The sequence below is a fragment of the Poromitra crassiceps genome (genome assembly GCF_964638095.1).
Source record: "Poromitra crassiceps genome assembly, chromosome: 1".
In the NCBI taxonomy this organism is placed as follows: Eukaryota; Metazoa; Chordata; class Actinopteri; order Beryciformes; family Melamphaidae; genus Poromitra; species Poromitra crassiceps.
The window spans coordinates 69,590,445-69,604,361 of record NC_139623.1 but is presented as its reverse complement, the minus strand read 5'-3'; the positions used below and the strand labels follow the sequence as shown (position 1 = coordinate 69,604,361).

Genomic DNA, 13,917 nt, shown 5'->3' with positions numbered 1-13,917 from the left:
TGGCATCAGTAAGACTTCAGACATCTAAACAATAGTTTTGAACAGTAATTTCCTCCATAACAGCAGGAAACCCCCCTCTGCTTCCAACTCCTCCCTCAGTGTGTGTTCTCCTCCTGCCTCCCTGGCTCTCCAGCGGGCGTGTCACAACGAAGTTGCTGCTGCTGCTGCTGTGCCTGTTTGCGCGGCCGCTGTTTGAGGAAGTCTGGGTGGACTCGCTCGTTTCGTGGAGTTTTGGTTGAGAGCTTTGATGAAGGTTTTGCGATTCTGGTCATATTTATGCTGCGTGTTTCAAAGTGTGCATCCAATCTATTCTTGGAACCCCCCACCGTTGCCACCGCTGTGCATCAGCGCGAAAGTGAAAGCGTTTTCGCCATCAATTTTACAGTATGAGAACGGCTTCCTCGCTTTTCCCTCCAGTTTTGGGTCGCCTCTTTCTACTGTGGAGAGACATGTCGCCACTCAGTGGGTCCGTAAAATAGATTATACACATTCAATACCTCCAATTCTGGTGTAGGAGACGTAAAAGGGTTAGATCAACGTCCCACCGTCAAAAAAAAAAAATCGATTTTTTTTTACGTATTAATACGTCATTGGCAGTCAACCGTTGGATTATTTTTGACGTATTAATACGTCATTGGCAGTGAACGTGTTAATATGCCGTGTGGAAACGAAGCGAGAGAGACGAGACACACAGAGACAGAGCTGCATTCTGTTCCTCTTGCTCGGGGCTGCAGGTCGCGCCGCACGGCATTTTAAACTGACGGACTGTTGTGAGAGCAAAACACTCGGTGTAGCCGAGCCTCTGTCTGCGCTTATATAACTGTGACGTTTTAAAGCAGCTACGAGCAACATTTTCGATTGTTATTAAACAGTATAATTATAATATTGATGCATCACATCTTACCTATAATAGTAGCTGAGGCCAAAGCCGTGTGAATCGGAGATTGCTCTCTTGATGATTATAGAGTCTGTGTCTGTCTACTAACCTCGCGTCACCAGGCTCTCTCTCTCTATCTGTCTACCGGCGGGCCGGATAAACCCGGAAGTGAAACGAAACGGTTTACGGCAGCTGCCTGCCTTCAACCGCTTCGCTCTGCCTAGCAACAGACCATAAACACGGAGAACGCCATGCAGGGGTCGCTACTCTCGCGAACATCTCTCGTTATATTCTAACAGTTTGTTTTTTTGTGGTTATGGCCGAAGTGGCTGCCGCAAACCGTTTCATTTCACTTCCTGATCTGCGCCGGCCGCAGACAGACTAATCGTCAAGACAACACTGGCCGATCTACTATTAGAGGTAAGATGTGATGCATCGATATTAAAGTTAGACTGTTTAATAACAATCGAAAATCTTGCTCGTAGCTGCTTTAAATCGCGGTTTAATAATGAAACCGGTTAACCTCTGCATCCCTAAGCTGTCACTGCCGGGGTCCGCCCGCACCACCCGCACCACGCGTCTGTCTCTGGGCTGTCAATCAGAGCGTGTCACCGTCCTCTCTAACTCTGCTGAGCTCAGCATGAGTGGGAAGAGAGGCGGGCCATGTGCTTTTCAGCACAGAGGATTCCCGTGCCATTCTTCCTTTATCCACCCCGACCCACACACCGCTCACCTCTGACCTTAACCTTTGACCCCTGTGTGTGTGTGTCTCTGTGTGTGTGTGTGTGTGTGTGTGTGTGTGTGTGTGTGTGTGTGTGTGTGTGTGTGTGTGTGTATGTGTGTGTGTGTGTCATCAGGGAGTCTAACCCTTTGAGAATGAACTGCTAACGGCTTTCAATAAACAAGCATAGTGTTATGTATGTTATGTGTATGAGAAGTAGCTTTCAGTCGCATTCTATGTTAAAGTTAAACGAGAGCTCAACATATTGGTTAGTTCATGTGACACATTTATTTAAAGACTATTTATTAAAAGGCTATTTCGCAGTCATTCATAGATTTATGAAAAGTACATGACTGTTAGTGACATCGACAACCAGCTGAGGACGTCACTGACACAACAGGCAGCACGACGGCACTATCAAAACAATCTGTGAATAATACATACCTATCACAAGAATTCATCATTGACATTGTAACAAATGCAAAATGAAGGCTTGTGATTGCCACATACGCACCACAGCAGAATACTACCCACACTGACTGTTTGTGTTCAGATCATATCAGGAATACATGTGTTCTCATATCCTTCGTTCACTTCCTACTTTACTACTAACATCTCTAATATGTCATATATACTGTGTGCACAAACACACACACACACACACGCGCGCACACACACACACACACACACACACATACACGCACACGCACACATACACTCTCACACGTCCGCCCCTTCAACTCAACCGAAGCGAGGAGACCACACAGTCATGTGCAGCCTTGTTCTTCTCACTACCTGAAACCGCTCTGTGTGTGTGTGTGTGTGTGTGTGTGTGTGTGTGTGTGTGTGTGTGTGTGTGTACACTTATTCAGCAAGAACTTATCTGAACAGAGGTGCCTTCTTCTACTGCTTCTGTGCTGCGCTCCCCCCCCCCTCTCTCTCACACACACACACACACACACACACACACACACTCGTCTGCTAGTCATCTCTCTCACACACACCTGCACCCGCCACCCAATCCCACTCTTCCTCCCTCATCATCCACCTCCTCTCACACACGAGCCCTGTCTGTCTCAAACTGTTCCCTATTAGAGACATAGTGGACTATATACTGTTTGTCATTTTGTACTAGTGTCCCAATTCTCAACTGTTCATTTGATTCACTATAAAATACCCACAATGCACTGCAATTTCTAGTCAACAGCGAATGTAGCCTACATTTTCTCCCATATAGCACAATACAATGCAGCTGATGTTTACCATGCTGTGTTTACCATGTGTTTACCATGGGACAAGAGTGAGGTAGTGTGTTTACCATGGGACAAGAGTGAGGTAGTGTGTTTACCATGGGACAAGAGTGAGGTAGTGTGTTTACCATGGGACAAGAGTGAGGTAGTGTGTTTACCATGGGACAAGAGTGAGGTAGTGTGTTTACCATGGGACAAGAGTGAGGTAGTGTCCCAAACGTTAGGGGTGAGTGACCCCAAATAGTTGCCGATTGGTTGGAAGGAGCCTGATTCCACTGCCAATCTCACAGTCAAATAGTCACAAAATGAAAATGTGCTTATGAAACAAGGATCATTCCATTATATGGGGGTGCTGAATGTCTGCTTTTACATAGAGTTCCCCTTGGTTTCTCCCAATAGATCATGACATATAGCCTATTTCGGTATCAGCCTATTACCGTAAAACCAAGTCCCAATTAAATAAGCAAATCAAACAAGTTCATGCCAATGGATTTTCTGATTGCCAGATAGCCTCATTAACACATTCAGTGCCAAGGACGTCTGTGCACGTCCTAAAAAAAAGTAACGTTCAGTGCCAAGGACGTCTGTGGACGTCCTAAAATCATAATTCATATTATTCCATAATTCTGCTGTTTAAGGTCGTACCCAGCCAGTGAGCATGAATCCCTTCAAGGGATCACACGGCGCCACCTTAAACATCGTCACAGGAGCTGCTCCACCCACCTCAGATCCTTTACTTTGTACAGGAGACAGCGGAGAAAGCCGTGGAAACCGATGCATGCTTTCTGCCAGAGCCTATATATTGCTCCGTCTACAGCGAGAGTGGGCTCGGCTGCATCCGCGCTCACAACTGAGCTCTTATGCTTCTATCTATCTCCACACGATTTCCTAGAAAGGCAGCATCCGAAGCCGAACGGGCCAAGCCTTTTCGTTCAGTCGCGTTTGCCAGCGCGCATCATTTCCTTGATGCCCATCAAGGAAATGATGCGCGCAGCAAAGCTGGGATCTGTCCGGGGCAAAAACGAGTCGAGAAAGCAAACTCTGTGCGTGTGGGAGGAGCCCGCAGCTCAGAGGTGGAGAGGGGGGGGGGGGGGGGGGGGAGAGGGGTGTGTGGCTGCACAGAAACCACACCACACGCCACCACATCAGAAAACACCAGCCAGAGTCAGTGAATGTGCTCTAAATTAGAGTGCAAAAGGTATTCATAAAAGGGGCTATATCTTGGAAAGAAAAAAAAAACGACAGAAAACCCATGAAAGTGCACTTTTTTGAGAGGCTGTAATTTCATAATGGAACTGTCTAGAAACAAAATTTCTTCTTTGGAAGAAGCAGGAGTGTTCAATCTTTCATTAAAGTCCAGCCCCGTTAATATAGCCATAATAGAAAAAATTCTATAGCTGTTTTCAACTGAATGGAAGTGAATCTGGCACAGGCTCCAGACAATTTTACTGAAGCGCTGTGGCACTGAATGTGTTAAAAAAGAAAAAAAAGAAAAGTAGAATATTCGTATTCAACAACCAAATCCGATTTGAGTGACAGAACTTTGAGTCGGGTAGAGCACGATGAAACTCTTTGATCGTTCCCCATATAGTTCACTTCATGGGGAATAGAGCTTCCCAACACAGCTACACAGGCAGACAGACCTAGAATCAGACTCAACACAGCTACACAGGCAGACAGACCTAGAATCAGACTCAACACAGCTACACAGGCAGACAGACCTAGAATCAGACTCAACACAGCTACACAGGCAGACAGACCTAGAATCAGACCCAACACAGCTACACAGGCAGACAGACCTAGAATCAGACCCAACACAGCTACACAGGCAGACAGACCTAGAATCAGACCCAACACAGCTACACAGGCAGACAGACCTAGAATCAGACCCAACACAGCTACACAGGCAGACAGACCTAGAATCAGACTCAACACAGCTACACAGGCAGACAGAGCTAGAATCAGAGCGTCTCCAGTGTTGCCAGGGTGACCGCTTTTGACCCCGTCAGCACTTGTGGGGCCGGTCTGCCTGAAGGGAGGTACTTTGCCCCCCCCTCTTTTCATTACCTCCTCCGAAAAAGAAAAAATCCCATCCTCCACACTGGAGAGGCACGACTATTCCTTCTCCTATTCGCCGTCTCAGATTCATTCACCCACAATGTTTGGCACCGACATTCTCCTCTCCTCCTACACTCACTCCCACTCTATACAGCCTTTATAAGTGTGTGTACACACACACACACACACACACACACACACACTCGCTCTCTTCGCACTCTCCTTCCACAGACAGAGGGAGGGGAGAGAGAGAGAGGGAGGGAGACTGTGCGTCTGCTGCCGAATAGAAAGCCAAAGTCACTTCCATAGAACATTAACTCGGACCAAGACATAAAAAGAAAATGTAAAAGAAATCAAATCTGCATTTTTTTTTTTTTTTTAGTTTTGGTCCAAGTGAAATGTTCTATGGTCTCTCCTGATTCTAAAAATCAGCTAAAACAATTTTTTTTAAGCATTTTACAAAAATGTCTGTGGAATAAAGAATGGCAGATGAAATCCCTTGGTTTGTATGCCTAAACAGGAAGAGGGCGTGACTTTGGCTCTATATTCAATCACGCAGATTCTGTCAAATGCAGATGTGAGTGAGTTAATGCTTCATATTTCCTCGGGCCGCATTAAGGAGCAGGTTTTATGCAGGTAAGATGAAGCCACGCCCTGCAGGGACGTCATTGTTTTGGTGACTTCTTCCTGCCCGGGACCGGGACAGGCCCTCCTCTTCCTGCCCGGGACCCGGAACAGGCCCTCCTCTTCCTGCCCGGGACCCGGGACAGGCCCTCCTCTTCCTGCTCGGGACAGGCCCTCCTCTTCCTGCTCGGGACAGGCCCTCCTCTTCCTGCTCGGGACAGGCCCTCCTCTTCCTGCCCGGGACAGGCCTTCCTCTTCCTGCTCGGGACAGGCCCTCCTCTTCCTGCTCGGGACAGGCCCTCCTCTTCCTGCTCGGGACAGGCCCTCCTCTTCCTGCTCGGGACAGGCCCTCCTCTTCCTGCTCGGGACAGGCCCTCCTCTTCCTGCTCGGGACAGGCCCTCCTCTTCCTGCCCGGGACAGGCCTTCCTCTTCCTGCTCGGGACAGGCCCTCCTCTTCCTGCTCGGGACAGGCCCTCCTCTTCCTGCTCGGGACAGGCCCTCCTCTTCCTGCTCGGGACAGGCCCTCCTCTTCCTGCTCGGGACAGGCCCTCCTCTTCCTGCTCGGGACAGGCCCTCCTCTTCCTGCTCGGGACAGGCCCTCCTCTTCCTGCCCGGGACCCGGGACAGGCCCTCCTCTCCCTGCCCGGGACAGGCCCGCCTCCTTGTGTGTGGAATCTGCCCTTTGTGTTTGAGCTGCAGGCGTGTACAAGTCAGAGGTCACGCTCTGCAGGCGTGTACAGGTCACGCTCTGCAGGCGTGTACAGGTCACGCTCTGCAGGCGTGTACAGGTCACGCTCTGCAGGCGTGTACAGGTCACGCTCTGCAGGCGTGTACAGGTCACGCTCTGCAGGCGTGTACAGGTCACGCTCTGCAGGCGTGTACAGGTCACGCTCTGCAGGCGTGTACAGGTCACGCTCTGCAGGCGTGTACAGGTCACGCTCTGCAGGCGTGTACAGGTCACGCTCTGCAGGCGTGTACAGGTCACGCTCTGCAGGCGTGTACAGGTCACGCTCTGCAGGCGTGTACAGGTCACGCTCTGCAGGCGTGTACAGGTCAGAGGTCACGCTCTGCAGGCGTGTACAGGTCAGAGGTCACGCTCTGCATGCCAGAGAGCCATTTAAAAACACTGTTTGAAGATTAGCATGTCCTCCGCCTCTTCCTAAGAAAACAGTTTTTTATTGTTATGTAACACGACACAACGATGACAGGAGCTCTCTGTCTGCTCTGCTGCAGTGCTGCTAGCAATAAATCATGTGATTTATTGAGATTCAGCGTGTGATTTAAGAAATCATGTGATCCTTTAGTGATTTATTGAGATTCAGAGTGTTATTTAAAGACACTTCCGGCTTCGACCCGAGTTCTCTGGCTGAATGACGGACGGTGTCTCTGACAACGTGGCTGCTCTACTGCCTTGACACATACACATAGTTGTCAGTTTGGAGATATAAGGTTGTCAACCGACAATGACAATTATGTAAAACTAGCCAACACACATGAACCAAACCAATAGCCCAATATGATCAATAACACTGCTGCTATAAGCCCACATAAAAGCCTCCCACATCCACTCAGTCGATGATATAACCTCCTATGTACGCTCTTTAGTTCCTTAGTTCCTTAGTTATTTAGTTGGTTATTGTCCCCGGGGGGGGATTCTTTTCCACGATACTTTACATAGGATCAACAATGCTGTGTTCAGGATTTAGCTACACACCACATAACGGGCCAGAAAATGCATGATTAGGCCTATGTCTATAATCCTGTCTATAATAATATATAATATATTAGGGCTGTCACTTTTTCCCCAAAATAAAATTCGAACGAACTTTAATTGCCCGAAATTCGTTCGAATATATTCGAAGTTTTTTGGTTAATTAAATAATTAAAAAAAAAAAAAAAAAAAATTCAGTCCAGCAGCCTGTTGCACCAGCTGAACGTAAGTTCTGTCTTAAGTTAGGGTGTAAAGTCCACACTAACTGCTACGTTCAAACTAGTTAGTTTGACACTAAAGTTGTGTCTTTGTTTGGTTGCACCACGGAGACGTAAGGTACATCTTAACTAGTAGACCCTAAAGTCCATACTAACCAAAATAGTGTCGCAGACAATGACGTGTACAGTATCTGTGACCAATCAGTGAAAAGCACGGTGGAAACGGTGTTTATTTACAGTTGTTTAAGTGGAGTGAAAACAGGACATGTTGCCCACCGCAAATTAGCGCTTTCATATTTCATCAACACTAATCAAATGAGAACGTTATTGAGTAACGTTCGTTTAGGTTCATATTACTGTTAACGTTTATCTGTGAGCTCTTCATCAGTATTGTAGGCTATACCACCATCCTGCCTCACTAAATTGTTGCGGTTATTTTAATTTGTATGCAGTGCTGCAGCTTGTGGGAAACAAAAGCGTGAGTCATAAATATCAAAGGGTGTAATTTATCACGGAGAGCGCGTTGCGGACGCAAAACAACGATGCGCCACGGTGCCAAGTTGCAATCCGTGCCAACTGCTATTTTACGGAGGACTTTACACCTAGTAAGACGTAGGTGTAAATTTTAAGTTCTAACTTATGCCTACGTTGTAACTATTTCACTTGGTGCAACCCAAATATTTTTAGTAGTGCGTAAACTCGGACTTAGTGAGACTTTACGTTCAAACTAGCTTACGTTTCAACTTACGCACAGCTGCCTGGTGCAACCCACTGCAGGCCACCGGGCATCAGCCCAACGTGTTAGCTTGGACGCTCACAGTCACAACACTGCCTCACAAACTTGGCTGCATCCAACTCGAGACAACTTTTCAGACCCTGGAGACAATCTTTCTCAGAAGAGACTAACGCGACAAATCTGGAGACTTTTTCTGACATGGGATTAACATTACCAGCATGCAGCAGTTGGTTAATTTTGGTTCATAAAAAAAAAAAAAAAAAAAAATTAATAATAATTTAAAAAAAAAAGAATTCGAACATTCAAATTACATTTCGAAAATGAACCCCTCCCCCCACATTCGAAGTTGCATTCGAATTTCGAATGAAAAGTGACAGCCCTATAATATATATATATATAATCTATATATATATAATATATGTCTATAATCCATGGAGATTCCTTGTGATGTGCTATAATTAGGCTCTGCTCTGACTGCTCACCTCCAACTTCCGCACGCCCTGATCCCCAACCTCCTGAGGCCATAATGGAGCTGCTGTTCAGGGGATCAGTGTAACTTGGGACATACAGGAGGACAGTCACACAGCTAGGACATACAGGAGGACAGTCACACAGCTTGGACATACAGGAGGACAGTCACACAGCTTGGGACATACAGGAGGACAGTCACACAGCTTGGGACATACAGGAGGACAGTCACACATCTTGGGACATACAGGAGGACAGTCATACAGCTTGGGACATACAGGAGGACAGTCACACAGCTGGGACATACAGGAGGACAGTCACACAGCTGGGACATACAGGAGGACAGTCAGTCACACAGCTGGGACATACAGGAGGACAGTCACACAGCTGGGACATACAGGAGGACAGTCACACAGCTTGGGACATACAGGAGGACAGTCACACAGCTTGGGACATACAGGAGGACAGTCACACAGCTTGGGACATACAGGAGGACAGTCACACAGCTTGGGACATACAGGAGGACAGTCACACAGCTTGGGACATACAGGAGGACAGTCAGTCACACAGCTTGGGACATACAGGAGGACAGTCACACAGCTTGGGACATACAGGAGGACAGTCACACAGCTTGGGACATACAGGAGGACAGTCACACAGCTTGGGACATACAGGAGGACAGTCACACAGCTTGGGACATACAGGAGGACAGTCACACAGCTGGTGTAACTAACTCCTAGCAAGCAGGGCAATGTGACGTGATAAGAGGTTATTGCTTTTTAAGTGGTAGAAGGGGACATAAAGTCATGCTTTTCCGAAAATATAAGTGAATGTCGTTATTATACACTGACTATTATACACTCACGACTAGAGGGCACAGTTTAGCCACATTTTTATTTACCACTACATCACTGTGTAGGACATCATGGGGTTATGATGGTGGCCGAGTAAAAGCTTTTGCACACCAAGTCCGTATTTTCGTCCGAAATTGACGCACGAAAGAAAAATAAATGCGACCCAATTTGTGTCAATCATCATTGACACACCGATGTCCGACAATTACGTCCGTCATTTAAGTTTTCGGACGAGGTTCGATTTTCTGCGTTTTTCGCATCAGTCAATAGATTTTTGCGAGCTGGGACCTGTCTGTGTTTTCAGATGACGGATTAAAAAACACGCATACGAAAACAATCGGACTGTGTGTGCAAAGACCTTAAGTAGCGTACACTATATATGCGCTCAAGAACCAGCAAGAAGGCACATAGGTTTTTCCTATGGGCGCTTTCAATCCATAGTGTCAGCTGTGCCAGGGAGTTCCCACGTTTTCATATCAATCCCCCTATATATATATATATATATATAGATATATAGATATAGATATAGATATAGATATATATAGATATATATATATATATAGACACCAATTAAGCCACAGAGCCACATTTGACAAGACTTTTTGTGACGGACCTGAGAAGACTGCTAGTGTTGTATATGTGGAGAACTAGACTGTCTCCGGGGTCCGGGGCCCCCCAAGGCTCCTTGAGGGGGTTCAAGAGGTCCCCACCAGCAACGTTCTGGACAGTTAAACATCACTATTATTTCATGTACAGGAAGTTAACACAGTCAGTCAGAGAATGTGGAAGAATGACTGATATATATATTTTCACTGTTATCTATATACCTATAACAGGTATAGAGATAACAGTGAATTCTGCTGGACAAAATAATATCTGACAATAAAAAGAAATGTCTCAGATTTGGGTTCAAGAGACAACATCTCATCAAATGGGGGGTCTGTGGTTGTAATATGGACTCAATGAGGTACCTTGATATGAACAAGGTTGAATCACTGTCTACTAAGTGATAGAAAGTGAGTGAAAACTATCATGAGATTAGACAAATACAATGATCTCAAAACTAACCCCTGGAATCTTCTCATAGACCCCTAGAGATCCCCAGACAGCCACTTTGGGAGCCAGTGGCTTTAAGACATAGGCTACTAGCTATATGTGGTTGAAGACTGGGTGGAAAAGGTTAGTATAGCCTGTATATGAAACATGGGTGAGATTCTCTCACCATATCCGCCGGGGTGCTGCTGCCCGTCATGTTGGGTGAAGGTAGTCCGGCTCTTCGAACACAGGATCAGAAACACGTCTCCTTTACAAACAGCTCTGACAACACGTCGATGTTGAGTTTAGCTCCCCGGGTGACTTGGTATAACGTTGCTGCTCGTTCCACCGTCACACACACCGACCGATCGAGGCAGTCAGACGAGCGTTACAAACCGTTTCCTCTCTGTTATTATTGCACAACCATTTCCTTGAGCATTTTCCAGACGAATCGGCTCTTTTCACAATACAGTTAATGTTCACGTCGTTAAGTCAATAAAACAGTCGACCCGAGGGCCTCCTCCTCCTCCTGCGACCCTCTGAAAGTGAATAATAATCCTGCTTTACAGAAGCTATCTACGCCATGCGAACAAACCTCATATCGCTGCTGTGGCACATCCGGACACACGGATCTTCTGGGTCAAAAAAAAGAAAGGGGGGGGGGGGGGGGGGGAATCCGCAAGGTGAACGTCTTCTGACAGACGACAAACACCTCCAGCGGTTTGCACGGAGGAGTTACAGGCCCAAATGTGTAAGGCAGTGCGCTGTCAAACCCCGAGGTTTTAACACAAATATTGTTGCTAATGTCACAGATTGTTGTGCCCCTGTCCCTTTAGGACCCGTTCAGCTGTCATCCTGATCCTGCTGCTCCACGCAACAAAAAAAAAACAGTGTCAAGTCAGCCAGGAAAACAGAAACTAGACTTCCGCTTACGAATTTCAAAATAAATGTATTGCAACTATTTATTTATTTATGTATTGTAACGGATCGGGTAATCGTTACAAGGAACCGGAGACTTGAAGTTGGTACAGGCTTTTATTCTTGGCTTCACAATATAGCTCCTAGCAGCTAGCTTCGATGCTAGCTCTTCATGCAACCACTCCAACCCCCTCTCATGGTTAGACTGACTTCCGCCCCGGCCACTGGTCACATATATCCCCTTCCCCCTAGGAACACACCCACACATATCAGTTCCTAGGTAACACACGGAAACCCCACAATACGTGTAACACCGATTCGCTACATGTCCCCCACGCAACTTTAATGTCGCTTCCACGCGACATGCACAACCCACACATATCCCCCTGTACCAAAACACACCCAACACAACATTTTTCCCATCACCACATCAAAATCTAATTCCCACAATTAGTCCCTTCTTTTTTCCAACACCCCCGTCATAATGTCCAGTTTGCATCAGGTACTCCGTAATGTCTAGTTTTCCATTAGGTACCCCCATAATGTCTAGTTTCCCATTAGGCACTCCATAATGTCTAGTTTTTCATTATTTCCTTCTTTTTCACACATTCATTTAAATTCAACACAATGGCCCGTTAGGTTTTCCCTCTTTTCTTTACACACATTTCAATTAAACACAAGCCCCCACATTTTCCTTAACTTTTCTTTTCCCAGCAACTTCTTAATTTTTCATTTAAACCCCATTTCCATCCCCCCTTTTACAGCTTCTGTCCCACCTGAAGCAGGCTAGTCCCGCTCAACCCCCAGTGGGGTTAGTCCTCTGCAGTGTAACTCAGCACGGTCCACAGCCCTCACACTCCCTGCAGTATCGCCGCACATCCTCCTTTTGTTTTCCCCAGTAGTAAACTCTACGGATGCGGCTTATTGTCTCTTCAGGCCCAAAATGACTGGATTCAGGGCCCACATGCACCGCCCTCAGTGCCAATTTTCGCAGGCAACTAGGTACAAGCCACTGGAACCCCGCGCTTCCGTGCCCCTTTCTCTTCAAAATCCCCTCATCTAGACGCAGGTCCGAAAACATGTTCCACAGTCCCTTCGTGGCACCGGAACACTTGTGGGTCTTCTCCACAGGGGGCCGGCGTCCGTTCGCCACCCACGCGAGCACCGGACCGATGTCAGCGTCCCCCGCCTGCTTGCGTTTCCACTCATACACGTCGACATCCCAGATGACCCTGTCGTCGTCGTCCAGCTCTTGCACTCGCTCGTCCTCCCGTCCTGCTCCCCCAGGGGGCGGCGTGTTGAGGACAGCAGGGCGAACACCATCGGCGTCGATCTCCACCTCGGCTTCCTGCAGTGCAGCCGTGGGGGGGGTGTAGCGGCTTGGTTGGGCCGTCTCCTCCGGCGTTGACCCCTCTCGCTCATCCGGGGACCCGAGCGCCGCTCCCCCGACTGTAACAGCATTGCAGGTGATGTCTCTCCCTTCCTTCTGGCTGTTCAACACAATCCCCATTATCCTGATTGTCTCGTCACTGATGGTGATCTCCGCCACTACTGGCTGGTATGCAGAGCAGCTAGCCTGGGCTGGCTCAAACGTCACTCTCCTGCCCAGAACAACCGGCTCTGCACCGCCCCGTTGCTCCGCTGCTTGTAGCTCAGGCTGCTCCACTGCTCCGCTACTCCGCTGCTCCTCTGCCTGTTGCTCCGGCTGCTCCCCCGGCTGTGTGTCTCTTCCAGCGTCCGCACTCTTAGTGCAGTCTCTGGCTAAATGTTCAGGCGACTGGCAAGTCCAACAAAACCTCACCTGTCCGCCGCCTGCACGTCTCTCCTCTCTCGCTGTCTTCCAGTCCCCGACAGCTTCTCGACACTCTCTAGCTAGATGTCCGATCGCGCCGCATGCCCAGCAGGCTCCCTGCTGTCCATGTCGTTGTCCCGCATACCCGGTCCGTCTCCCGGGACCGCCTCGGCACCACCTCGCCACGTGGCCCGGCTCTCCGCAGGTCCAACACAGTCTCTTCTGTGGCTCCTCCGGCCGCTCTCCCCGCTGCATTACCTCCGCGCTCATCAAATCCACCCGCTGCATGACTTCCCGCAGCGCCCGCATCACCTCTACTGCCCAGGCAGGAGTCTCTTCCACCAGCCGTCCGACCTCTCTCAACACACGGGCCTCCATGCCTGCCAGCATCGAGCTGATCTCCGTCGTCAGCTCCTCTTTTCTCCCGTTCACCGATGGCCATTCTTCCTCGCGCACCATCACACGTGGTCTTAGCAGCTAGCAGTTAGCAGTTAGCACCCCTGGTAGCTAACTTACTAGCGCTAGGTCTTGAGCCCAAAAGCCGCACCGCACACAGTCTCTTTTGCCGTTCCTCCTCTCACTCTCTCCCTTCTCGGCCGTCGCAGAGGGTTATCGATCCCACTCCTAGACACCAATGTAACGGATCGGGTAATC

The 13,917-nt window shown here is 48.2% G+C and overlaps 1 protein-coding gene across 1 annotated transcript in view; it reads right to left on the bottom strand.

Moving 5' to 3' along the window:
• The window catches only part of ubl3a (ubiquitin-like 3a), a 122,103-nt gene extending 110,691 nt beyond the window's left edge, over positions 1–11,412 (bottom strand). Inside the window, exon 1 of the mRNA XM_083641920.1 lies at positions 10,741–11,412. Coding sequence (XP_083498046.1) covers positions 10,741–10,770 — 30 coding nt within the window. The 5' untranslated portion in view covers positions 10,771–11,412. The remainder of the gene's footprint in view (positions 1–10,740) is intronic.
• Between the last annotated feature and the right edge of the window lie 2,505 nt (positions 11,413–13,917).